This window comes from Trichoderma gamsii (assembly GCF_001481775.2).
Source record: "Trichoderma gamsii strain T6085 chromosome Unknown Scaffold_24.2, whole genome shotgun sequence".
NCBI classification, from domain to species: domain Eukaryota; kingdom Fungi; phylum Ascomycota; class Sordariomycetes; order Hypocreales; family Hypocreaceae; genus Trichoderma; species Trichoderma gamsii.
The window spans coordinates 87,801-114,853 of record NW_020171361.1 but is presented as its reverse complement, the minus strand read 5'-3'; the positions used below and the strand labels follow the sequence as shown (position 1 = coordinate 114,853).

General features: G+C 46.4%; 7 protein-coding genes across 7 annotated transcripts; 3 read left to right on the top strand and 4 right to left on the bottom strand.

Annotated features, from left to right (window-relative positions):
* Positions 1-1,117: 1,117 nt before the first annotated feature.
* Positions 1,118-2,639, bottom strand: TGAM01_v206860 (hypothetical protein; the record flags this gene model as incomplete). Its single annotated transcript, XM_024549965.1, has 3 exons — positions 1,118-1,865; positions 1,931-2,300; positions 2,381-2,639. 3 exons carry the CDS (start codon positions 2,637-2,639, stop codon positions 1,118-1,120), a joined length of 1,377 nt encoding a protein of 458 aa, XP_024405274.1.
* A 1,443-nt stretch (positions 2,640-4,082) lies between these two features.
* TGAM01_v206858 (hypothetical protein) lies at positions 4,083-5,453 on the top strand (the record flags this gene model as incomplete). Its single annotated transcript, XM_018804386.1, has 3 exons — positions 4,083-4,369; positions 4,435-5,050; positions 5,112-5,453. The coding sequence occupies 3 exons, from the start codon at positions 4,083-4,085 to the stop codon at positions 5,451-5,453; spliced, it is 1,245 nt and encodes a 414-aa protein (XP_018662501.1).
* TGAM01_v206859 (hypothetical protein) lies at positions 4,234-4,545 on the bottom strand (the record flags this gene model as incomplete). Its single annotated transcript, XM_024549964.1, has 3 exons — positions 4,234-4,331; positions 4,420-4,471; positions 4,540-4,545. 3 exons carry the CDS (start codon positions 4,543-4,545, stop codon positions 4,234-4,236), a joined length of 156 nt encoding a protein of 51 aa, XP_024405273.1.
* Positions 5,454-7,498: 2,045 nt separating the features above from the next.
* TGAM01_v206857 (hypothetical protein) lies at positions 7,499-9,526 on the bottom strand (the record flags this gene model as incomplete). Its single annotated transcript, XM_024549963.1, has 3 exons — positions 7,499-7,563; positions 7,626-8,736; positions 8,843-9,526. 3 exons carry the CDS (start codon positions 9,524-9,526, stop codon positions 7,499-7,501), a joined length of 1,860 nt encoding a protein of 619 aa, XP_024405272.1.
* Positions 9,527-11,185: 1,659 nt separating this feature from the next.
* On the top strand, positions 11,186-12,417 carry TGAM01_v206856 (hypothetical protein; the record flags this gene model as incomplete). Its single annotated transcript, XM_018804389.1, has 2 exons — positions 11,186-11,714; positions 11,774-12,417. The coding sequence occupies 2 exons, from the start codon at positions 11,186-11,188 to the stop codon at positions 12,415-12,417; spliced, it is 1,173 nt and encodes a 390-aa protein (XP_018662504.1).
* Positions 12,418-13,117: 700 nt separating this feature from the next.
* TGAM01_v206855 (hypothetical protein) lies at positions 13,118-15,078 on the bottom strand (the record flags this gene model as incomplete). Its single annotated transcript, XM_018804390.1, has 3 exons — positions 13,118-13,485; positions 14,185-14,405; positions 14,453-15,078. The coding sequence occupies 3 exons, from the start codon at positions 15,076-15,078 to the stop codon at positions 13,118-13,120; spliced, it is 1,215 nt and encodes a 404-aa protein (XP_018662505.1).
* Positions 15,079-17,076: 1,998 nt separating this feature from the next.
* On the top strand, positions 17,077-26,559 carry TGAM01_v206854 (hypothetical protein; the record flags this gene model as incomplete). The annotated part of the gene is made up of 3 exons (XM_024549962.1): positions 17,077-17,380; positions 17,453-25,237; positions 25,286-26,559. The coding sequence occupies 3 exons, from the start codon at positions 17,077-17,079 to the stop codon at positions 26,557-26,559; spliced, it is 9,363 nt and encodes a 3,120-aa protein (XP_024405271.1).
* Between the last annotated feature and the right edge of the window lie 494 nt (positions 26,560-27,053).

Here is a 27,053-nt window from a genome sequence, read left to right as displayed (position 1 = left end):
ATCTTACGCAATTATCTCTCAATCGATTGGTTGATCGTTTCACTAAGAATCCTTTTCATTAACAGGGGTAAAGGGGTAAATGCTCGTAAAATGCACCGTTTGGTGAGATGCTGTGGTGGATGAGTACTATTGCCATGCTTTGAGTTTTAACACTAAAGGGTAAATAGAGAGCTTTGTATAAGCAGAATTTGAGCCCAGGTTCCAAGTGCAGTTTATTATCTGTTCTCACGCTGGTGAGTCTAAAAAGCCAGTATTCACGAATCAGTAATGGCAAAAACCCAACCCCGGTGGACTGAACAGGGCCTGCCTGTCCTGACTTGTGCCGTTGCCATTGCCGTTGCCGAAGAATCCACAGAGGTATGATGTGCTTCGGAGAGTTTTCTGCGCTAGCTTTCGGGTTATATCCAACGATGGTAGCTTCCTACTGTGGTAGCATTTCCCCTGGCTGTTGACTTGCAGACGTCGCAATCTTGATCCACTCGCCGTATCCTTGATGTGAATGTAAACTCATCGGGGACCACCTTTAACCTCCTGATCCCCACATGTCTTTTGCCAGATTCAATCACTGGAATCAATTTGGCTATGTTCACAAGTGATATGACGTGGTAAAGGGAGTATTACCAATATGGTGCTTGTATGGGCCAAGACTATCATCTCAGCTCAACATATGAAGGCATTTCAAATCTCTCCGCAAACACTGACTTCAGAATACAAGATAGAAAATTAAATTGTTCTCCGCTTATCGTAAAGCTCGCTCAGAGATTCTCGTTTGGTAATACGCTCAAATATATGAGTCACAAGCTGTATCAGCATTCTTACACGACTATGCCAGCCGATATCTGAGTGCTTTTTAAGACAATAATTTAATAGCAAAGGCAAACTAAGGTCGCTTCCTCCACTGGGCACTCATGCTGATATACTTTGACAAACTTCACAATGTACATACATGTACCTAAGCATCTGTCTACTTCCTTTGAGCATTCAAGTTTTGTGAAGTTTAAACGGTGTGGTGAAATTAGACACGTAGTGCTGGGTTTATATTTATCTATTGGTACTAATCTCTTCATTTATGTCCAACCCTGATCTTATGTCCTGGCTTTCCTCACTGAAGGTAATGTTATACCTTCATGAAAAAGTTACTTTTGGTCTTCATTAGACGCGATACAGACATTACGCCAGTACCGACCGCAGTCGTGACGCCGGCCCAAAGCCAAACCCCTACAAATCCTCCGCGAGATTGAATGGCCCCGGCTATGGGATTGCTTGCGAGCACCGCAAACGATATGAAACCTAAGGCAATCCCAACACGCGTCCCGATGAGCTTTGGATCGGGACAAAGTCCAATCACTACAACGGGTTGTAGCGCAAAGAATAAGCCAGTAACGCCTCCATAGAAGGCACTCACAACAATGAGCGAGGCAACATTGTGTGCGCCCTCAAAGGCAAATGCAAAGACGAATGTTGAGATGCTCGACAGTAGTAGCATGTTGAACGGTCCTATGTAGGAACTGACAAAGTTAGGCAGTATACGTCCGATAGCTGAGGCTGCGTTCATAGTTGAGATGATGTAAAAGCCAAGATCCGCACTTGCAATCTTGTTCTGAACGGCGTATACTTCCACGTAAAAGAATGGAGTGAAAGCGCCGAGGAGATAGATGAAGTTACCGCACAAGAACACAACAAATGGCCAGTCGGTAAATGCGGTCTTGTCAATGAACTTCCGACCAGCGCCAGGAATCATGCGTGGCTGAAGAAATAGCACTGGAAGCAGCAAAGTCGCAAGAAGAATGAACCCAATAACACGTACTGTCCAGGGAAACCCTATTTTTGGTTCAAGCTCACGATATACAATAGGCAGAATGATACTTGCAGCCATCTCAAATTAGTATACTCATTTTCTGAGCCTATAGTGTGACAAAACTTCACTCACCCTCCAACTCCGGCCCCTGAGGCCGCAATTCCTTGTGCCAGGGGATATAACGTTGTAAAGTAGGTCGATAAAACCGTAGGAGATAGGAACGACGTCAGGCCACCGCCAAACCCAATACACAACGACTCGGCCAAGATAAATTGCCAGTATTCTGTGCAAAGGCTCTGCATCATCGTCCCAAAGACAATTAGTATTGTCCCTGTGACAACCAAGAGGCGTGTATAGCCGGCATCATACAACGGTCCTGCAGCGCCATTGGCAAAGAAAAGAAGAAAACTCTGCAGTCCACCAATAAGAGATGCGCGAGAGGGGTCAAAGCGAAACTGTTCGGTGTAATAATTTTGGTAGATGCCAAATGTGTTGATGAGACCTATCAATGCATTAATTTTTGAGCTGCACAGCAAAACATGATACCAGTACTATTAGGCTTATTAACTTGAGACATCATACCGTATGTGTTGAACATCAACGAGAAACCACAAGCAACCTGCAGCCAAGCCTTCCATCCTCCATTTGGGCGTGTGGCCATCAAAGTCGCTTGATCCAGCTGAGACGCATTTTCCGATTCCACTGTGGCGCCATTTTTCTCTGGCGTAGCAGTAAAACGCACCATCTCGGCAGGTTTGGCCCCTGTTCGCTCAACTGCTGATTCACTGTCTGTGCCATTGGCATCGATCCCTTCCAGGCAGCTAGGCTTGACGTCCGTCATAATTGGTGAAAATGATGGGCTGACTGTCGACAATTACTAGTTCTGACGAAGGAAGGAATGTCATCAGGAGTACGGGGCACCACGGTCTGTGGACAACCGAAAGGTAGATGGATGAAAGCCGTTCAGCCGTGTCAACGTCCTCCCCGTAGTTGCGTATACGAGGTATTAGGTGCGGCCCGATTCAGATCGGAGCGTCGGATCTAGCAGATTAACTTGTGCTGCTGATGCTAATTGGAAACCATCCGGTAGTCGCCAGTCAAACTTATAGTGAGCCTATTAGTCACAATTCATCACCATCAATCACACCAGACCATAAATCATGGCACGCGGCAGGGGCTAAGCTGCGGCGATCAGGCAACAAGGATTGAGCGGTCGGCACTAAGCGTCAACAAAGACAAATTGATATGGAGTAAGGGACACGCGGAAGCGAATATGTAAGCACCAGGGATTTGTGATAAGGGATACATAGAGAAGGATTCCACAATAAGCGGTAAGTATAGCCGAAGCATTGACGTGGGATGCTACAGTAGTGGTGACTTTTGCCAACGGAACAAGGTGTGCTTTACCCCTGCATAGCAACGTGAGACTCCTAGATCCAGCACCTTAATCTGGATATGGCCCAGTACAGCGATTGCGGAGTAATTGACTCTGGGACTCCACTGAGCAGATCACTATTAGCAAGCATGATCAAAAAAGGCTGCAAGAGGAAAATGGTGAACAGAGGTAATCTGTAAACAGTAAAAAACTTCTCTTTAAGTAATTACAGGCAAAAAAAATATTTCAGCACTTTATAGAGGTTTAGAAGAAATTTGCAAAGAAAGTAATAAGTATATATTAATACTATTATAATAATTTAATTCTTAACTATTCTTTTTCTGGAAGGTTTTCTTTTATTATAAATATACAATTGCCAAGTAATTACAGTATATGCATGCTATTAAACATACATATTTTTATTTATTTATTTATTATTTTTAAAGTAATATTTTATAGCTATACTACTATGGCTATAAAAATTACTCACTTACTACTAGCTAGTTACTGGTATAGAGGTACACTTTTATATAAACATATGTGTTGCTCTTAAAAATTGTGGAGAAAACCTTATTACCAAGCTGCATCCACTAGGTTTTAGAACTGTATGGATAACATCTCTATTATCGAAACTCTATTACCAAATATGGATTATATCAGCAGACTCATAGTACATCCCCCTGACTCTAGCTATACCATTGCACCTGTAGTGTAACTGTTAGAAGAGGCATATAAACCCGTCAAAAGACTACTCGTGAATTGTAGAATCTGTGTCTGATATCCAAGTTTTACATTTCGTTCATCCGCAGTGCCAACCTGCGATTGAAACAACTATAAACTCCTTCGGTGCCACGAGTATCTCATACAACTTATACGTTCAGTTTCCATCCATCAAACAATCAATCGAAAATGGCTTTCAAAGTTATCATTATTGGGGGTGGCCCTGTTGGACTTTTCCTTGCAAACAGCCTCCAAGCCGCTGGAATTGACTATGCGCTGTTCGAAAAGCGAAGCGCTGTGGCTCCCACAACTGCATTTGGCATTTTCCTTATGCCTCAAGTCACGAGGATGATGGAACAGTTAGGCCTCTTGGAGAGTTTGAAGAAGGTGTCTCATCAGATGACGGGCATGGTGCACCGCGACGCCAACGCAAAGCACCTAAGCGAAGATCAGGATTATGCCGCGTTTTCTCAGATGTAAGTCAGGAATAATGAGATATAATGAGATGCATTGTTTCCAAACTAACGTTCTTTCTGTTCAGCCACGGCTATCCTGTCGTTGTCACAGATCGTGCCAGCCTTTCTCAGGTTTTCCTTAGTGGTCTTGATAAACCAGAAGAGCATGTCTTTACCAGAAAAGAACTTACCAACATTGTGTTCGGCAAAGACGGCGTGACTGTGGAATTCGCTGATGGCACAAGCCATGAAGGATCGATTGTCATCGGCGCAGATGGCATTTGGAGCTCAGTTCGTGACCACTTGCGTAAAGTCGCACCCGAGGGTCTATTCGTTGAGAACCCCTTTACAGCGTCATTCACTGGCGTTTTTGGCAGAGGACCGCTGTTTGACGATATTCCTTCCGGACAAGGAGCAGAGGTGCACGGAGATGACTGGGTGATCCAGGCATTCCCTTCGCAGAAAGAGACGCACTTATTTATCTACAAGCGCATCCCGAGATGCACCGACAGAGTCCCCTTTACCACAAATGTGCCGAAGGATCTAGTTGAGGAGTTCGCAAATGTCAAACTGACACCCAAGGTCACATTTAAAGACTTGTGGGATAAGCGGTTCGCTGCAGGCCACGCAAATTTCGAGGAGGGTGTTGTGGAGCTGTGGCACTGGGACCGCGTTGCTCTTGTGGGGGACGCAGCTCACAAGGTATGCTGGAAAAGAAACCTACCCCCTCTGGCACTTGATATCAGTCACTAACATTATGCAGATGAACCCGAAATGGGGCGTTGGCGCTAACATCGGCATGGAGGCTTCTGCCAATCTCACTAACAAGCTTGCGGCCCTGTTGAAAAATGGCTCAACACCTTCCACTGAAGAGCTCTCGCAATTGTTTAAATCATACCAAGGAGAGATGGAAGGCAAGGCCGGAACCTGGGAACGAATTTCCATCTCCAATCTTGACCAAGCCACTCACCCAGGTGGGCCTCAGATTGATGCTATGAGGCAAATGGCCATTATTCGTGCTCCATCTATGATTTCGAAGGCATACAAGCTTGAAAACGCCCCTCACAAAGCAGAGAACCCCGCTCAACTCCCTTGGCTGTATTAAGAATGATATATGCAAAGTGTCCGACGTGATGAATAAGTAGTTAACGGGAAAAAATAATACAATATTAAAAATATTCGAATCAATGTAAACTTCATGTAAGCAAAGCAACGTACATGTACTATGCTTCTGAATGTTTGCGGTGAAGTCATGTGACATTGCGCAATTTATTCCAGGTAATACGCTTGTCAACAGAATACGAATAAGCTTCTTACAAAGCTTCATTACATTGTGCTTGTTCTTTTCCATTCTTAACGCGTTGTCACAACAGGAACATGGCATCCACCTTGTCTGCATATGAGATTGGAGAAGGCTTTCCTGTTCTGATTGTTCATGGATGGCAAGGGGAAGGAAAAGTTGAAGAGGTAGATTTTGAGCCAATTTTTGTTAAAGCACCAGGATTTCTCCGTATCTACGTGGATCTTCCCGGTATGGGCGCGACACCTGCCGATGATGTCAAAAATCTCGACGATATATACCTGCGCTTGGCAAAATTCATTGATTCTCGGCTGCAAAAGTCAAGATTCGCACTCATTGGTTCATCATGTGGCGGATACCTTGCACGCGCTATAGCTCAAAAATATCGCGATCGAGTCGATGGCTTACTACTCCGCGTACCGGTTATTGAGCCCGATAATGGCAAACGAGATCTGGATACCTACAGCCCATTGGTAGAAAACAAGGAGCTCATGTCAAATATGTCAACGGAAGACAAGAAATTGCTTGGGAATGTCCTTGTTCAAACGCATACTTACGTCCAAAACCTCAAGGCAAAAATTAACAAAGTTTACCTTCCGGCGGAGAGAGCAAGCGATAAAAGGGCTTTGGACCTGATTCAAGACGATCCGCAGCGATATCGCTTATCCACTCCTTTTAACGATGAAAAGACGAAGTTTTTAGCGCCCACACTTGTTATATGTGGTCGGCAAGATGAAGTCGTCGGTTACCGAGACAGCCTTCGCCTCTTGGAGCTCTACCCTAGATCAACTTTTGCTGTTCTGGATCGTGGTACGCATGGCCTTCCTATTGATGAGACTGGCGTTTTTGCAGCGCTTGTTCGCGATTGGATATTCCGGATCAATGAATGGCGAGGTCGCACAGAGAGTTGAAAGCCATCAAGAACGTGCGCGAATTTTAGCTACGCACAAGTCAAACAATTCAGTCAACTTTATATAGACATACAAATGGGCAAGCATCCTATGCGATGTTCAATGGTGCTACGAAGGGAGGAAGGCAAAGCAGTGTAATTTGGATTCAAGATAATTTTGTATGGTATAGGGTAATGTGTATGTATAGCATGGCTCTAGAACACTGCTATACGTGCCGTCACTTCACAGACAATGTTTGACGGAGACAGAGGGAGGAAGAGGAGCACATGAAAGTGTTACGAAAATAGAAGAATATAAACAAATTTGTTAACAAACGGGTATTTACTGTCAGAGTTCATTATGTAATTATAGATAGAGATCAAAAACCCAAAAGCAAGTAGCTTTTTGTGGAAGAACATTACTAGTTATATATTATTATCGGTTTCGGAATTGTGTTATATACAAAACATCCCTTGTCATATAAGCCAGCAAGGGCTGGAACCCCAGGGTCTCGCCCCAAGCTCTTGACAGCTTTGCTCTTTAGTTAGGCTCACGCAACTAGAGTTCTGAAGACAGTTGGTGGTAGCACGGAGGTTGGCATTCTTTACTCTAGTAGCTTTACTAAACCCCAGGCAGTATTTACGCCTGCTTCCTTGATAGACTTGCAAGTGAGACCTGCAGAGACGCTGGATTTAACGATGGCCGCTCTTGGGGGTGGGTTTGGCAGGGGTCTTGGCGGTGCTCTTCGCAGTACTCTTAGCAGTACTCTTAGCAGTGCTCTTAGCAGTGCTCTTAGCAGTACTCTTGGCAGTACTCTTGGCAGTGCTCTTGGCAGTGCTTGTGCTCTTGGCTGTACTCTTGGCTGTGCTCTTGGCTGTGCTCTTGGCAGTGCTTGTGCTCTTAGCAGTACTCTTAGCAGTACTGGTGCTCTTGGCAGTGCTCTTGGCAGTGCTGGAGCTCTTAGTAGTGCTTGTGCTCTTGCTTGAGCTCTTGGCAGTGCTCGTGGACTTGGCAGTGCTTGTGGCCTTGGTAGTGCTGGAGCTCTTGCCACCCGGACCGGACTTGGAACCGGAGCCGGAGTTCGAACCGGAGCCGGACATGCCAAGTCCTCCACTGTTCAAGCCATTGCCGCCCATGCCTGCGCTGGAACCTTCGCCCTGGGGCGTGTCTGAGTTGTCGTCGGTGCCATCGTTGACGTATCCGATGCAGCCCTGGGCAATGGGAGCGCTGACCTGAATAGGGATGAGGTCGTATGTATCATCGCCGACGAAATCACCTTCTAAAACAGCTTGAAGCCTGTTCTCAAAGTGGATATCCCAAGCAATGCCGTAACAGCTACCGCCAAGGCTGACGTCGATTTCTCCATCGTCTCCGACTGAGGCCGCGATTTCGAAAGAGCCCTCCGCAACGATTGAAGGAGTATCCACGATACCAGCGTCCAGCGAAAACGCTCCGTCAAGAATATCGATGCCAACGCCCACCTCGATAGGCAAACCCAGCGCTGCCATAAGATGAAGCTCCCCAGAAGCTTCGGCCATGTGCGAGAACTGAGGAGAAAGGCCATTTGAGTGGCTGTTGCTGGAATCAAGCAAATCCAGCATGATGTCAATGTTTGGCCAAGATACGGAGGCGCCGATGGCAAGAGTGCCAGTTGCTTCGATGCTCACATTAGCGTCTACTGAGACGCTGATGAAAGGACCAACGTCGATGATCAAGGGGATCTCAAAACCGCCCAGGCCGATTCGGGCCAGTTCCTTCTTCCATTCTTTCTCATATTTGAAAAACGCCTCCATTCCAAGATTGAGTCCTGCGGCAAAGTTGGCGGTGAGTCCGACTTGCAGTGTGTCGACGCTAAGGTGTAAGATGGATGCGTCAATTTCACCCCATAGGGTTGCTGAACCACCAAATCCACAGTTAATGCAGTAGAGAGCCAAGCCATATTCGAGATCACGGGCAGAGTGAGTAGAAACGGAGGTTTCGTTTGAACGCTTGTGGTGGCCGCTGGGGTCAGCATTTTCGCCCTTTGAGTAAGAATCATCCGCTTCGCCTCCCTCAGAGCCCCATTTATACAATGGAGCGGCATCTGGCCATGGGGCGTCGGGATCGGTACCGAGATGATCGTCGTCCTGAAGCCAGTAGTCCCAGGATAAGGTGACTGATTCGGTATCTCGTGCAGCAAGAGCGTGCGGCTCGAACATCTAGATTGGTGACGGGTATGTTAGCAGAGTTCAAATATAAAAACACAATATAAATAAGGTGCAAGAGTCAAGCCATAGCATCACAGAAACCGTATGTAACACTTACGTCTCTCTTATCAACAGCGCGCTTCGCCTGTGTAGATCCGATGTTGCCCCATTTGAGATTCAGATGCTCAGCTACATCTGTGAACGCAGCCGAGGATCCAGTGGCAGTGAAACTCTTGTTGCTGTCGGAGAAGGAAAGAGACTTCGCATGAAAGAAGTCGTTTTGATTATCCAGACCACAGCCGTCCACTGATGTTACAAACACAATATCGGCGACGCCGGCCCACTCCTTCTTCGCAAATCCGTAGGCGTTGTCGCTCAGAGTGCCAGTAAGACTACCCTTGGTACAGCTAACATCGGTTACGAATAACGAATGGTCAAGCGGAATTGTCGGAAAGGCAAATGTCATAAGGGCTTGTGACAAGATACCGCCGTCGCGCTTTAGCTTTCGTCGCTGAGGGCTCGAGTCGGTGGAAGAGTTGTCAGGCGAGCCAGCCCATGCTAAGGTGACATTGGTAGCAAGGGAGAGAACGAAGAGGTCTTCCGGGTCAACGGTTGGAGGAACTATAGGTTCTAAGCTTGTTTTTGTGCCATTTGTTGTAGAGTTGGAAGAGTCATCACGACTGTCGAGGCGAGGCACATTGGGGTATCGAGCCTCATGGGCTTGCGGAGCAGCAGAGACTGGATTGCCAAGGAGAAGAGCTGCTGCAAAGCCTAGGCAGGCGACGCCTTTGGGAGACAACATTGTGAATAAGAAGTCGCCAAGCCTGCTGAGATGGCGGGTGAAACCAAGGATGAAAAAAACTTGGATCTCAGAAATGAAATGTGTTACGGAAGGAAACACAGGAAACGAAGAGGGAATATCACGAAGAAGAGGATGAACACCTCTTTCCCTTCCACTGTATATTCTTGCTCCTGATCACGGTGGAAGCGGGACAAGGCCGTGAAGTCCCCTGATGATATACTATTACATTGGTCTATGGACATTGCTACTCTTCAGCTACCCCGCCGCATGGCCTTGAGTTGTAACTATTAGACGGTTTATTGAAAACCCTGCAGTAGTACGCGCTTTCAAACCCTTGTATATTGACTATCGCCAACTCAGCTCAGTATTATCTTTTTGGCTAGGCCGTCTTAGGCCTCTGACGCCACGGCTGAAAGTGAGTTGCTTGTCAATAACACTATTTTCGGATTTTAGTTTTTAACTCTTTACGGATACTTTACTCTTATTTTATTCTTGTGGGTCCAAGAGCTAAAAGCTTGACTTGAACGCAGGGTCCTAGTGTTAAGCAGCTAGAGGTGCTACCCACTGGTCTAGCATTGCCTAGAACGTTCGTCACCGCAAACTTGTTCCAATCTATTGATATCTTATTATGCGATATAAAAACGAGACATGTATGGCCATTGGTTAAAGATTCAGCCATTGACTAAAGATTCAGCCATTGAGAATATAAATCTCAGCTATTCCATTGTTACGCGAGTACTGATTTGGCATCGTGATAAGCCGTCCTCGGTGTACTGTCGTAGTAATGCTGTAGGGATCACGAGCTGATACTGATCAAACGTGGCTAGGCTTGATTTCCTAGCACTCAATCCTTATACAAGTACTGCATATAATACAAGCGAAATTGGTCTTGGATGTTGGCCCGGCAATTCTCATCTGGACCCCTAAAGCTCCCTGGTCTCGAATCGCGGAATCCGACAGTTGAGCGCTGGAACATCAGGGATACAAACCCGGCTTACAATCAATCAACTTACACTTTCCTCCATTCAATATCTTTTCTTTTCTTTTTCTTCTTCTAACTACACGAAACTAGTCAGGGGTTCAGATGCCCATCTGAAGCCTCTCGCCCTGCGCCACCTTGGAGTAGTTGGAATCTGCCCTGAGCTAACAAGCGGTTGGCTTAGTCCGGCAAATGGCCCCGTTCCTGGCGCCAAGAGATGGCTCGATCGCGCTATTGCTTGGCACTATTGCCTGGAGCTATTGCCTCTTAGTGTAAATATAGCATCGCCAGCACCTAGTCACGCTGGCCCTCTGTGGCCGTAGGTCGCTGCATGGCCAATTAGTGGTGCTTTTCTCCAAGCAAACTACTGAAGAGCTGCGCCTAATATCCACTTTGCTAGATGCTACTCCATGACAGCTTGCGTCTAGAACGCGCCGACCGCTACAGCTGAGTGATTCGAAGCTCTATCGCCCCGCGAGTAATTTTACCCATTGCCCGTGATGTGCTGAAAGACCAGCAAATGCTGGAAGCGAAGCTGAATCGCCACCCAAGACAGCGGATAGAGCTGTATAAATCGACATGCGTCTGTCTCTTCGTCTGTCTCGAATGTTTGTAGCAGTGCATCCAGCTTCTCTTCCTTCTCAGACTCAAGGTACTACTCAGTCCTTTTTACGATCATCATGAAGACTGCACTTCAAGTTCTGGCAGTTTTGCCGTTCTTGGCGACTTCCGTCGTTGCCACGAACCCGGTAACGACCTGTCGTACTGAGCTTGGCACCAAATCGACAAACCATGTGTCTACTGTCACCAAGACCTCTACCAGCAGCCATCAGCCCACCACTACCCTCACCATCCGCCCAACGGTGACGAGCTATGTTGGCCTGTGGTACACTGTTACCGGTTTCGCCACCAAGACCAAGACTGTCACGGATAAAACTGTGACAGATACCTTTTCCACCACATCTACCGTGTTTGCTGTCGAGACGGACACGATCACGGCAACCGTGACTACCACTACCACAAACACTGACACTACCTCGTCAACCTCGACCACCGTGGTGCCAACTACTGCGGGCTTCCGAAACATTCAGGATACGGTCAACTCCGATACCCTCAATCGTCGTGCCCTCGACCACCCTCACCCTCCCCGGGCTCAAGTGAAGAAGCCCCAGGGTCTTAAGGCCTCAATGTACCCTACCAAGGTGGATTGTAAGTCATCGCATTCACTTCTTACCAAGCAACAGGGCCAATCGCTAACTCAATTCCAGGTACCAAGATTCTGCCCAACACCAAGACCAAGACTGTGCAGTCTACCGTGCACCCCGTCACGGAAACCATTTTCTACTGGAGAGAGACTACCAAGACCAGCACTCTTACTTCTACCAAGACTGTTGTTCCCGCTGATGTCTCATCCACCGTTACTTCCACCTACACTTCCAGTGTGACCACTTTCACAACCACCTTCGAGACTAGCACTGTCACAGCCTCCACCACCACCACCGCCATTATCCCTGGCCCTACCGTCTATGACGCCTGCAGCAACTTGAACACCTTTGGCCCCAACTTCAGCAACAATGGAAAACGCTACTATGCTGTCAACGTCGCCAACAACGGCCCCGGTGTCGGTTCCGATTTCAACACTGTCGCTGACGGCGCCAGCACCGCAACCGATTGCTGCAATGCTTGCCAGCAATTCGGAACTTGCGAGACATTCATTTTCCGCCCCAGAAACCGAAACTGCTTCTTGCTGTACCACCCTGGCGAGACCTGCGCATCCCAGTCCAACCACCCTAACTTTATCCTCTCCATCGCTGGCAGCGACACTGGCGAAGGATATGTCGTTGGTAACGGTAACTGCGGCTACACTTACAGCGGTAACAGCGATGGCACCGTTTTCCCTGCCTACCAGTAAGGGAAGCGTGTTATGCTGTTGATAGCATGAAATAAGAACAGGAGGTGTACTACTTCAACATCGATGTTAAAAGAATATCCGAGAAATTGTAAATAAGATAGACTAACATCGTATCTCTTTAAATACTCAGAACGTTAGTAATATCATAATTCATTATACCAATTAGACATTTGGTATTCCTCTGAGCCAATGTGATTCTTTAATTAACACACAAAGATCAAACCTATTCATGACATACGGAATATGACACTGAAAAGACCGGGCTTGATCATTTAGCTATGGATGTGTATTGACACTGACGAAATATCAAGGTAGAGGCTTTTGAAATAACTCAATTATTTTGTGTCTTGTGCTTACAATTATCAACATCTTTATGCATGACTCTTTCAATCGGGGTTTCTTAGCCCTCAGCAAGCTGGGCTGTGTGTATACACTTCACATTTAAATACCCAAAAGCTATTTAGACTCACCAACTTACAACAGGGAATATGCAATAGACCAGCGGGGAATCTTCATCCGTATGCGTACAGGCACTGGAGTATATCTTCTCCAAAAACTTTTTCGGCTACTGGCCGGGTTGCATTCGCTTCCATAGTAATGTAAAGTTGTTTCTCCCGCCTGTAACTAAATGCCCCTGGGTCGCCAGAAGTATCGTTTAGTCAAAAGCTGCTATCGCAACTCATCCAAATAATTGAGTGTTTTACGTCGTGCGTCTTTCTGCCCTCTCGTTATCTTCCCCAAACGTTGCACTGGGTATACCAAAACAACCAAGGAAGCAGAGTGCCATGAAAGGAATTTCCATCGCAAACACTGCTTGAAAACCTTTGAACTTGGCATAGGATATGCCTTGGTCCCAAGTTGTAGTTCCGGATCTCCATGTTCCCATCGTTACTTGCGAGAGCACTGAAGCTGGTATATCATCGGGCAGAGCTGCCTGCGTAACAGCACTCTGCAAAGCGGATGCGATTGTCATGCCAATGACAGAACCGAGCATTCGGAAGAGATTCCGCGTTGACGTCGCAACCGCACGATCTTTGGATGGGCAATGTGCTTGCAGAGCCACGAGACCTAAACGCAGTGAGTAGTCACGATAACATAGTCGTATCCATGCAGGCATGTGTTAAGTAGACTGTACCTGGCTGGAAAACACATCCAATACCCCATCCTTCAACTAACAAGGCGCCCAAATAAGCCCCAACGCTTGTGTTCTGGCCGAATATCATCTTTAGGCAGACGCCTAGGAGCCACAGAAAGATTCCTGGATGGTATATATAGTCGTACCTTCTGCGCGTCAGCCGCGTACACGCACCCATTACAAGGGATTTGATGGATGATTAGACTTGCCTCCCGAGAATGGTCATAGCCGGGCCTGACAGAATGCCTGAAACGCTCGAAAACAAAAGTATAGGGAGCATCAACGCAGAAGCCTGAAGGGGGCTGAATCCCCCGACATCTTGAAAATATGCAGGCAGAAAGTACATATCTACTTGCCATACCACGTTGTAAAAAGCGCTCTGGATGAGTAGAATTGCAGTAGCTCTGCTAGTAAAAAGCCGAAGAGGGATGAGAGGAATGCGTGCATATTTTTTCTCAATGATAGTGAACACTGCAACTGCAATTCCGCCAATGATCATCAAAGAAATTACCGCCGGACTACCCCACGGCCAAGACGTTCCGCCTAAATTTAGAGGTATCTATAAATACAAGAATGGTTGGATTAGCAGAAATTTCTCATTGTAATAGGAGCAGCAGTATAGCTATGCATACCAGCATGCAAATAGTTGCGACCAGAGAAGCTGCAAGTCCCATCCAGTCGATTTGTCTTGCCTTCGCTTTCCAGCTTCCACTGATGGTTGTCAATGGCAGGAAAGCCATACAAGCTATAGTAGAGACGCAAGCCAGGATTGGTGGAATGTAGAAGATCCATCTCCAACTCGATATCTCTGCTATTCTTATCTTTTGTATCAGGGAGGCCGCAAGGAATGGCCCTATAGCTGATCCAGCGCCGATGGAGGCATTAAGCATCCCTTGGTACTTGCCTCTGTCTTTAAGGCTCACGAGATCACTAACAATGATTGATATGATAGAACTGATGCCGCCGCCGCCAATGCCACTTATTGCTCGACACGCATAGAGCCAAGCGGGAGAGTGGGAGTTGGCGCATAAGATGTCGCCAATGACGAGAAACCCAACGGAGAGCATCAAGACCGGCTTCCGACCGAAAATATCTGACAGGCGACCGTATAGAGGCTGAAAAGCGGCCTGACCCATTAAATAGGCCGTTCCAGTCCAAGTAATGCTGCTACCAGCGCCAAGGTCGCGCGCGATTACGGGGAGAGCCAACGCAACTGAATTGATATCAAGTGATGAAGTAAAGTAGATGGCTGAAAGACATAGATACGCAGCGATGAGGCGACGAAATGGTAGTCGAGATGACTGATCGTGTATTTCATCGCTAGGCCTATCGGCCGCATTTGCTGCTCTGGACCGAACAGTACGTAGACGCTCAGATTGGGACGTCGCTGTGGTAGTTGCTTCACGCTCATTCGGAAGAGACGAAATATCGTTAGCCATCCGACCCCCAATCAAGTCATTGGTGGTATCTGCATGATTCTGAGGCGATCGGTTGGCGGTCAACTCAAGAAGAATGGTGGCAGACATGGTAACGGCAAAGTAATAAAGTCCTCATGCGCATAAGTGCACAAGTCAAAGTAATAACCAAAGTAGATTACGGAAAGTTACATTTAAAGCATCAAAAGTGAAGCCGAACATCGGTCACACCACGTCACCAAATAACGACAGACATGCGGTTTCGGTGATATTTGCTTAGCTTGACAACACTGGTTACCCATTGGTTCCACTTTTAGCAACTTAGCATTGCATTACTAAATGAGAGTAAACTGAAAAGAAATGTTTTTGGAATGTACGCATACATTCTGATGATGTAGGATGTTAAATAATAGTCACGTTGCTACGTTGAGTAGTTTGCTGACAATCACAGCATTTCAGTGAATGACTGTTTAGAGGAATAGCCAACCAGTCACGATTTAAGTATCACGTATCAAAGTAGTAATACTCTGGATAGCAAAGCAGCAGGTTATTGAGATACTGGTATTTGGGAGACCTTTCAGACGCTTGCGACTAATAGACTTCAGTCTATCTCATCTTTATCCGTGCACCGTATTGTTAATCCTCTTATATGATACCACCATTCATATGTTGATGCTATTCAAGAAAAAAAAATAGCTTGTTCCTCTGGAAAGTCATTGCACGAAATTCCCGATGCATTAGAAGATACTGACAAAAGCTAGGATTGCTGCCCTCGACGGTGGAGACGGTTGAAGTAGGCAGTCAAAAGGAACACCCAAAGCTGTATTGAGCTGCATCTCCGATATTTGGCAGCTGAATGTGTCTTTTGAACTCAAAAACAGATTGGAAGTTTTAGACAAGAGAGAATGCTGGGGATGTGGGCTTGTAGCCAAGGCGCCGTCATTAGGAGAGAAAGAAGGTGATGAAAGCGATGGCTGGCGCACTTGGTCACTTGGCGGAAGGTAAAAGAGTGCCGAGACAGCGTCTCTTAGCTTGCCCACAAGCCAATGCCACTAAGACCGCAGTAATACCATGCTATGACCCGCACCTTGTCATTATTCGAAGCTTCCACTTTACCACCAGCAAGGAATAGAAACAATAGATGTACAAGAGATGATATAATTGACGTAAATGCTCTACTTTTTAACTCTTTTGAATTCCGCTTTAGATCCAACTATACAACGAGGAATTGGAAAGCTAGTGAAGAGGCAACTACAGATAAGCTAGGGACCCAACCTATAGCTTTCGCCTTTGCTTCTTAAGCTGAAACGAGCTCAATAGCAAGCAAAGACATATCCAGGTTGAGCCGGGGATTTGGGCTAAATTGCTGCAAGGCCCCCCTGAGCAGTAAAGCTGATCACCGTATATGCGAGGTGGGGAATGAAAGGGCCGGTAGTGTAGTCCAGGTATAGCAACTGTCATCCCTGTTGCTGGTGTCTCTAATTGAATGCCTTCTCTAGTTCGTAGACAAGGCATAAAACATCTAACTGTGATAAGAATACATCAGTTACAACAAGCGTGTTATATATCCTGTACCAACACGCATGCAGCATTGTGGCTGCAGGGCGCTCAGCCACGCCGTTCAAAACAGTGAGAGCATAGCACAGAGTGGGTCCTACTCACCATTAAGCTCCATTATACGTACCTCTGAGCGGCTACATACTGCAATAAATATGCCTGGCTGCTGCCGGTGGCATCCAATAGCAGCATGCTCCGCTGGTGCTGTGCAACTTGCCAGGCTTTCACGGCTTGCCTGTCCAACGACGAACATGGTTAGGCTGTGGGAGGCCTACAACAAAGTACACAAATATATATTGAGATCCAGCTGCAATTCGTTTTGGGAACCGATCGCTTTTTTGCGACTATCATCATGATTGTTCAACTGTTCGGTTGATGACAGTGATTCTTTGACAAATCCGTGCGTCTCTTTGCTCAATACGGAGCCTCGTCGTAACCCAAGATTACTAACGAAAAGTCTAGATATTTGAGCTGTTATACAATTTCTCTCAATTCAATAATCAACAGACATCCGAATACGTTTTATCAGGAGGATATGAATACACACACGACATGGACGTAGCAGAATCTTTAAAATTGTCTCCCCAAGACATACAATATGTGGTGGAGAATATCTTTTTGCCTCCAAAGCTCCCACAGAATGGTGACGATGCCTACATTGTGGCTCACGAGGCTTCCATGTTAGCTATCGTCGCCGATGCGCTCCAGAAATTCAGCACCACCATCCATGCAAGCGACAAGATCGCAATCGATGAGGCGGTGAAGGCCATTCAGCGTTTTCGTAAGATCATTGATGGAAGCGGATTCTTGAATGAAGATCTGCTCCGCGAGGGATTCTATGACCTCAATAAGAATGGTACGTTAACATATCCATGCAAACAAGAGCGACGTTGTGTAGTAAGAGCTAGCTTTGCTGACCAAATGGCAGGGGGTTTCTTGTTGCTTCATGTGAAAGCACAGAATGCCGGTATAGTCATAACATGCGATAAAGACAACGCTGTGTTTGAGCCATTTGAACTGTCACCACAGAACGAAAGGGTAATGGCTATCTCGGGACGTCTCAAACGCTCTTTTCCGGCTTCTTCAACTGCTGTGAGCCTCGAGGTATTCAACCAAGAGCAATGTCAGGCCGGTCTTGCAAACACAATCGCGACAATGAGTTACCAAGAAGTGTCTGAAATGAAACCAAAGATAACCAAGGCTGGTGACCAACACATTGAGGAAAGAGATACTACCGCTCCAACAATTGTAACTGATTTCTTGGTAACCGGTCTTAGCGCCATTGGCCGGCCGTCTCAAGGATCTAAAATTTGGAAGAATACTCGGGAAGAAGTTCTCTGGTCTAATGCTGATTCACCGTGGCATAGGTCGTCGGTCTGGCTACTTGTTCGCGTGGCAATCCAGCTGTACCTCTCACGCTCAGCTTCAAACAAAGAGCTATACAAGGAGTTTATGGTATTCTTTATGGCCTACATTTTGCAGTGTTGTGAGGCCCATGACCTCCCCAGCGATATATATCACTGCATGATGGCCAAGATATCCAAGCGCCTGATCAAGATTGACCGGCACAAAGCCTATCCATGGATTGCGACAGTTGAAAAAGTTTTGCGCAATTGCCAAAGCCAAAATGAAGAGAGATGGAATGTTATCATGCGAAAAAATGAAACTCTTGTGGATATTCATCCACTGTCGGCCAACGAAATCTCACAAGGGAGGTTTGTAACATGCCAAAAGATTGACCATTTCATTGAGCAAATTTACAGTCGACAAGTAATTGAGGCTGACAAAGACTTCACGCCACCATGGATTTTGGAAAAGAATGAAAAAGACGACTTACCATCTCTTGAGGCTATTAGCCCCAAAGAGCAGAGCACAATCCCTTTCTATTTATCCGCCTTTGAAACCTGGGTTGAAACTTCTCTATATCCGTGGTTAACCTCTCATATTTTGGAGGAAGATACATGCGAGAGGCTTTACAATACTACTGAAGCCTACTACAACCTTGCGTTGAGCCAGTATGATGAGGATCCGGAGAGTATTTCCATCATGTTGCTAGTCATTATGGAACTCTGGGTTGCTTGCGACAAAGCCGCTACCCAGCATCATCCACTCATATTGAACTATAGGTCGGAGATGCCTCATGAACTACTGCAGTCTCTCATCTTGCCGCTTAGAGGGCAGATGGAGCGACTAAAAACTGTGGAAGATTATTTGGAACAGCGGCGTGCTCGCGCCTATTTCTCATATCCCTCCATCTTTCACTCGTTTGGACACGTACACTCTTTTTCAGTCCAATACTTTGACAGTTCTCCAGCTCATCAGACATTGCTTCGGGACATTGAACAAGAAGCAGAATCAGCGCGACAGAGAAAGAAAGACGAATTCTCTAGGCTTAAAAATGAATACGAAAACTGGATAAAGCTCTATAACAGCGCTAGCCATGACTTTGAGGATGTCGTGAACTGGAAGACGGGGGTTTCAAACTCTGAGCATAGCTCTTCCTGTAGTAAATGCGACTACCTGGATAAGGCCGAAACACTGCGTATTGACATTCATGAATGGCCACTTCCCGAGAAGAGGCTCGACGCGCAATCGACGGTTTTTGAGCTGAAGGTCCCAAAATGCTTCAATGACTGGCGTAATATGTCATCATTCTGTCGAATTCATGTCTTGGGGTCACTCTATGGTGGTAGCGGTGATCAGCCTGCTGAGTGGACTCTGGGCCTTTACCTGCCTTCTTATTACGATAACGCCGCGCGTACGATAATTCTCGCGTCCACTACAAAGCCAAACGTACATTCTCACAGGAGGTCTAAGCTGGTTAAAACTGCAGTGTTGCAAGATGTGTTGGTGGCGAATGGCATGAGATACGCTTATTACGATGCCGAACAACGTTGCTACATATCCGAGATTCATTGTACAGACGACGTTCCCAAAATGTGCACCTACACTCTTTCACAGCAGTGCGCCAGCCTCCAAGACTTCATTTTCCGGCCTCACCATAAGCCAAACGGATTGACACCAAACCATGTTATTTCGCGACAGGCAATGTCTCCAGATCATCTTTCCCTCGAAGAATTCAAGGCTATGGCCAGTATTCCAGTTGGATACCGCCTTGGGTGGCAGAATATTCTAGTGAATCTTCATACTCCAGCACTAGATTTCAGGAAACTTGATACAGTGTTGATTCTGTTGCAAACCAGCCGACAAGCCGGACCTCCGTTACCAAAATCTGCCCTCAGAGGGAGCCACCAGGATCTGGACGATGAAATGTTCGCTGCCACGCTCCTGCAGGGTCTTCGGCTAGCACTAGCCAGAATCAGCGAAAATTGGGAATCTTTCCAAGCACTGTTTGCTTTTATCTCGCTCGGAACAAGACTTTTATCTTGGGCACCATGTCTGGCTATATCGCGCGATTGTGCTTCCTTCATTAGAGATTGTCGGAAAGTGGCCCTTGTGTGGCTTCGCAGCCTGCAGGATCGAGTAAAAGAAGCTCAAGATGAAACGCAACGAATAGAGCTTATTGAAACAGTGTTCCAAGTAGCTCTGGTGTGTATGGCTTCCTTCTACGTCGATGACAAGCATTTACAGCGGATTGTGAAGAATCCGGAAGAGGCTTGTATAATGATCGAATCATCGATTGCTATTCAGTCTACCATGCAATTTGCGATGAAGCCGGAAGATGCGTTCTACCGCAGCGCAGCTAACCGCTGGCATCAGTGCATGTACCAGGCTCATCAATTGTATATTGAAGAGATATTGTGTGGCCGCAGTTCGTGGCTAGATGAAGCCATTGCAAATACTTGGTCAACATATCCTGGCGGTGGAGAATGGAAAACCCTTTCTACCGCAGCCGATCACTGGCTTGTGACACGAACAGTGGCTGCAAACGGACTTGGCTCTCTGAATGTATATTTCAACCTTTTGACGGCCGAGTTGCTTGTCAACGGGCTGCCACTGTCGCGATTGCCGGTGGAATACGAGAGGCATCAGAGTTATGAGACGTATTTCGGAAGGTCAATGGTGGAAGTAATGCCGACGGACATGCCTGGTATGCAATTTTCCTCCAAAGGGGTTTACCACGACTACAAAATATATTTTGGTCTCAGTGATTTCGAACAGAAAGACCTTCTCTTGGTGGCGGTCAGAGCAGGAGAGAGGGAACAAGAGGATACATTTGACCTCATTCCACCACGAGTCTTCAATCAAATACTACCAAAGCATTTCATCGACGATTATTCTCATTGGTATCGTCGGGGAACCGGCCAGATCGAATTTCGACCAAAGTCCTCGCCTTGGGACTTACCGTTGGAGTGTTGGAGAATGAGGAAGCTGGAGCCATCCTTTCACTCAGGCTGGATTATGGAGAAAAGCGGCCAGTTTCTCCTTGGCCTCACTGACATAGCGGTACACCGCCTTCACAAGCTGTTGGCTCCGCTTGAACACCCCGATTACATACACGTCATTGCCAACTCAGACTTCAATCGGGTCAACATCGCATTGCCAAGGTTCCAGCTAGAGTTTTGGTCAGACCAAAAATCAGATAAGGTCTACAGCCGTCAATTTCGCGATATGCATATAGATCCCTGTCAAAACATTGGTGTGTTGATTGGACTTGAGAGCAAATTAGTCTTAACAGATGATCTGCAAAGACGCAAGCTGCTCCTACCAAGCGGTAAAGCTAAGTGGTACGGCTGTGAGGATCATATTCGTGTCTTCATTCCTTATGGAATTTCTGAAAAGGTCCATTTCTACGATGTTGACACGCTATTAGGGCGACTTGTGGACAATGGGAGCTTGCAGAGCAAGCTGATAATGTGCTATCTTCATGCTCTCACTTCACATTGCCTTCCTGACCCTCTGACTGGAATGACCGGCACAGAAGCGGCTCTCATGATCCTTGATTCAGCAGCCGTTAGATCGTTCCGGTGCTTATCAGAGGAAAACCTTGAACGTCTTTACTGCATTGCAAAAATATCTCCTAGCAGACGCTACTATCCAGAATACATGAGAGTAATGGAAAGCACTTCGTGGGATCCCTGTCTGAGTAGCCTGTCTCAGCACATCGGGTTCCATAGGTCTGTCCAGTCAATCCTACGCCAGGCCGCATCGTTTAAATTTTTCTATCCTGACACTTATATTGAACCACAGGCCCTTGACAGGGTAGAGCCGCTACTAGAAGAACGTCAAGCGATCCGATCTTCTTGTTTTCACCTGTTCGGGTTTGGCGCTGAAGACTTCGCCTCTTCCAAAGACAATTTCTATCATGGGCGAGATAGGGTCTCGTTTTCCGACAGATATAATCGTTCTTTTAAAATAGCAAGATCTCTGTTCACAATGCGGGCCAATCTTTTTGAAGCTATTCCATCCAATTTTGCGGATATCCTTTGGGCATACCTGTCTAAAGGCGACAGCATGCTGGGCCCAGACACCCCCCTGCCTGACAGCGTTATCTCTTATGATGCGAAATGGCTGGAAGATGCCAGGCCACTTCTTAGCTCGCACTGGTGCCAGCTCTACCATACCCTGGGAAGACAACAAAATAACATTAACACGTTCCAGGCTATGTTCTGTCTTGCCGCAATGGGCTACTCCGAGTCCTGTAACTTACAGGTTATACAAACTCTAGTCGCATGCGCAACTATGTCGTCTGTTGGAGGTACAATTGTACCCAAGTCTCAATCCTATCAATTGTCTGACGGTCACAAGGTTGCCTCAGCCTGGTTGCAGCATGTTGCTAGGTGCAATTCCAAGCCTTTCTCGGACTCCCCTGATTCTCACATGAGCCCTTACCACAGGGAATCCATGTCAAGCTTGACGAATAGGCGCTACCAAAATTTCCATCAAAATTTGGACACGGCTGTAACAGATTTTTCAGCTTCTCTGCAAAGCCAATGGATTTGCGAAAATCTTCAAACTCCATCCAGCTGCAATATTTCGACGTATATTTATTTAGGTCGAGCCATGGAAGTCGTGCGAAAGAGGTGGATTAGCTGGCTCTCCAATAATCGACTGTATGATCACTTTGTTGAGATCGTAAATGTCCTTCGACGCTATTCCGTCGAGTCGATTGATTGGGGTCCGCGTATTGAAACACCACCAATCCCTACAAAATCAGCCAAACGAGTCTTTTTCAACGATTGTGATCTTTTTGAAATCTTCGACCCTCCGCTACCGCAACCAGTTATCCAGGGTACAATTCCAGAGCTTTTGGGTTATAGTGCCGATCGCGCCAAAAACTATTCCAATGGGGCGGCTCTTGTAGAGCGACTGCAACGGGACAATGCACGACGACACCATCATCAGTCCAGCTATGTATCAGATCTCGAAAAGAGTTTCGAAAAGTTAAACCTTCAAGATCATCAGTATTTTATTAAATCTTATGGGGAAGATCTTGTTGGTGAATTGGACAAGAATTTACAACGTTGCAAAGAGGATGCAGACCGAATTTGCGAAGCTTTGACGATAGCTATGCGACCTACGACTGGCAATGCATCAGACACTGAGACAACGCTGGCAATATCGCTTTTTATGGCACCTAGAGTTTCCCCAGCCTTTTTTCTGCGGCAATTGGCGAGCAAATGGTGGAACAAAATACCTAATCAGTGGAAACAGGCTATCGTCGACTATGGGCTGGCATTGTCTAGACTACAACGCGCTCGACGCATGAGATACTTACACGACAACCGGGATGACCTTATGAAAGAGCTACTCAATGTTGGCCATCGCAACTGGCAACCTCTTGATTACCCCAAGTCTCTGCTACTCGAAATCGAAAGCGACATCTTAATCCGGGAGAATCAAGAAAGTGTAGCCGCAAATATGAGGGCGCCTCCGAATGGCAAGAATGTCACTATGCAGCTAAATATGGGCGAAGGGAAATCATCCATCATTGTTCCTATTATAGCAGCTCACTTGGCAGACGGATCTCGACTTGTACGCGTTATTGTTACAAAACCACAGGCGAAGGAGCTCCATCGTATTCTTGTCACCAAATTAGGCGGATGGTTGGGCAAACGAGTGTACTATATGCCCTTTTCTCGATCCTTGAGACTGACGGCAAATGACTGCAAATCATTGGACAGCATTTATAGAGATTGCATGAAATTGGGTGGAGTTCTTCTTTCACAGCCGGAACACATACTTTCCCAAAAGCTCATGGGCATCGAATGCCTTCTTTCTGGACGGGAAGAAGTCGGACGCGTTTTATTGGACACACAACGATTTCTGGACCGCAACACTAGAGATATCGTTGATGAAAGTGACGAGAATTACAGTGTAAAATTCGAATTGATATATACGATGGGAACTCAAAGGCCAATTGAGCTCAGTCCTGACCGCTGGATACTCGTCCAAAAAGTGCTTAGTCTCATGTCGCGAATAGTGCCGCAGATACAGGAGAGCTTCCCCGATTCTATCGAAGTCAATTACCATGCTGAAGGATGCTTCCCCAAAACTCGTATACTTCGACAGGACGCCCTAGATAGTTTGATGAACCAACTATCTCATCAAATCTGCAACGTCGGACTTTCTGGTTTTCCGGTAGTTCACCAGCAACCAAGCACACAAGATGCTGTACTCAAGTATATTTCAACTGCGTTTCTTTCCTCTGAACAGATAACTGCAGTGGAACAGTGTTCTTTTTATACTGAGTTGACCAAAGGGCCATTGCTTCTCCTCAGAGGCCTTATAGCAGAGGGCATCTTAGGATTCGTTTTCGAGCAGAAGCGTTGGAGAGTCAACTATGGGCTTGCTCCCACCCGGCAGCCTGCTACGAGACTTGCTGTGCCCTACCGAGCAAAGGATAGCCCAACTCCAAGATCCGAATTCAGTCATGTAGATGTTGTCATTGTACTCACATGCTTGAGCTACTACTACGGAGGATTATCTGATGATGACCTCTTTTTGTGTTTCGAGCACCTAATGAAGTTGGACCAAGCTGAAAGCGAGTATTCGGAGTGGATCCAATTTGCTCCAAGTCTTCCTGAGTCATTCCATCGCCTTGTCGGAGTGAACATCAAGGACCGTTACCAAGTCACCCATCGTCTGTTCCCTCATCTCCGATACTCGAAAAACGTCATTGATTATTTCCTTGCGCATATTATCTTTCCCAGAGAGATGAAGGAATTTCCAGAAAAGCTTTCCGCTTCTGGCTGGGACATTGGACAGCAAAAGATTCATCCTACAACGGGATTCAGTGGCACTAATGATTCACGCGATCTTTTGCCTCTTGAGATTGAACAGTTGGATCTTGACGATCAACTACACACCAATGCCTTGGTCCTTGAAAGGTTGTTACAGTCTGAGAATAGCGTTGTACTTATGTCACGACCAAAGGAAGAAGCACCGTCGGGCAACGCATTCCTAACATTTGCTCGGTCTCTGGATCCTCCAGTTCATGTCATTCTTGATGTTGGAGCACAGATAATTGAACTCACTAATATCCAAGTCGCGCAGGAGTGGCTAAAGATTGTCCCTGTCGAAAAAGAGAAAGAAGCGGTGGTGTTTTTCAATGATGCTGATGAACTATGCGCTATAGATCGCAAGGGATACGTCGAAAAGCTGCAAACATCTGCTTATTCTCATCGGCTGGATCTTTGTCTCGTATATCTTGACGAAGCTCACACTAGAGGAACAGATCTCAAGCTCCCAACTGGCTACAGAGCTGCGGTTACTCTGGGTCCTAGTCTGACCAAAGATAGATTGGTGCAAGGTAAGTAGTCTTAATTGTGATGCAAGTGCTACGGCTGATTGAATACAGCATGCATGAGAATGCGGAAACTTGGCCAAGGCCAATCCGTCGTATTTTGTGTACCAGAGGAGATCCAGACAAAGATTTGCTCGGCAACTGGCCTCTCAGGTAGCAATAAGATTTGCGTTATGGATGTCTTGCATTGGGCAATTTTTGAGACGTATGCTGACACGAGGCGAAATATGCCGTTGTGGGCCGTGCAAGGAGAGAGATTTGAGCGTCAAAAGGCTATATGGGGCGAAGTAACAGACGAAAAGTCACGCCAGTTGTCGATAGAGGAAGCACAAATGCTTCTCGAAGTTGAGGCGCAGTCGATGGAAGATAGGTATAGTCCTCGTTTGATGGCGCATACAAACCCCAAGTTACCTTCTTCATCGGAAAACCGCGCTATATTGGAAATACAAGAGCGATGCAAGCAATTCGATTGCCTGGGCAGCCAGCAATCCACTCTTCTTGAAGAACAAGAACGAGAATTGTCGCCAGAGATGGAGCAAGAACGACAGGTACAAAGGCCACATCCAGCTGATCCCAGAAAGCACTCGCTGCACCCTGACGTTGTTGAATTTATTAAGTCTGGCAAAATGCCCTCTTCATCTCCAGCGTTTATACCTGCTTTTCAGACTCTGTGGAACACTAGTGCAGCGAACAGTTTCGACGTCCATGAGTTCCCAGAAAGCATTGTTACGACACTAGATTACAAGGACACTGTTGCTCTTAGTGGCACCGCCTCATTGCTGGATTCCTATCAGCGACCAGTGCAATGGATATTGAGTACCACTGGAAATGGCAATTCGGTTCAGCGCCTGGTGATTATCAGCCCCCATGAAGCTCAGGAGCTGATGCCATCCATTAGGACTTCAAACCATGTAGCGCTTCATCTATACGGCCCCCGGCCAAATCTAGCCTTTTCGTCGTTGGATTCACTGCAACTCTACCCAACACCGCTTCTCGGAAGAGATTGGCACCTGCCGTCTTCTATGCGATTACTGTTAAATGTCTTCTCCGGTCAATTATATTTTGCTTCCTATGCCGACTATGAAGGGACATGCAAAATGATGAGTTTAGCAACAGAGACCGGAGCAGTGGTGGAAGCGGATGGATTTATCCCTAACAGTGCTTGTGATCAAGACGGAATATTCACAAAGAGTCCTGTCAAATTCCTCAAAATTCTGCTGACAAAGGTTCGTCGGGATTGCGAGGGAATAGATAAAACACATTGGGGAAGATTTTTTTCGGGTGATTTATTGCGCAGAGAAGACTTTGGCACCGGAGCAGATGGTTGAAGGATCAGGGAAGCGAAACAAACGCGGGGGTTGAGGTCTTCTTGTAGATATCACCCATTTCCTGCTAAATGAAATAAGAATTGTAAAATGAAGTTGACTCTATGCAATTTGAGAAATTAAGTGAGTTTCATTTCGCAAAAATAAATACATAGGTCGAATCCTTATTAGCCTCCGGTTAAGCCTTCTTAATGGTAGTAAAGTCAACCACTATATGTGCTCGGTAGTGCATCGAAAGGTAAGGCTCTTCAATTATTCATGCACATAAGAACACTTCACTAGCACCTAGCTTATAGTACTGGTGGACCACATCACCAAAATCTCCTGGCTTGGATTTCCCCTGCACCTGCCTAATACTACCAACATTTTCTGCTGCTTACTTGGCGGTGGGTAAGTGTTTTTTCGTTGCCACTGGCTTTGGAGACTTGGTAATAAACTCTATCGGGCCTTTAGTAAAACTTCCTGGCTCTGAGTATAGAAATGCTACCAATGAGCTT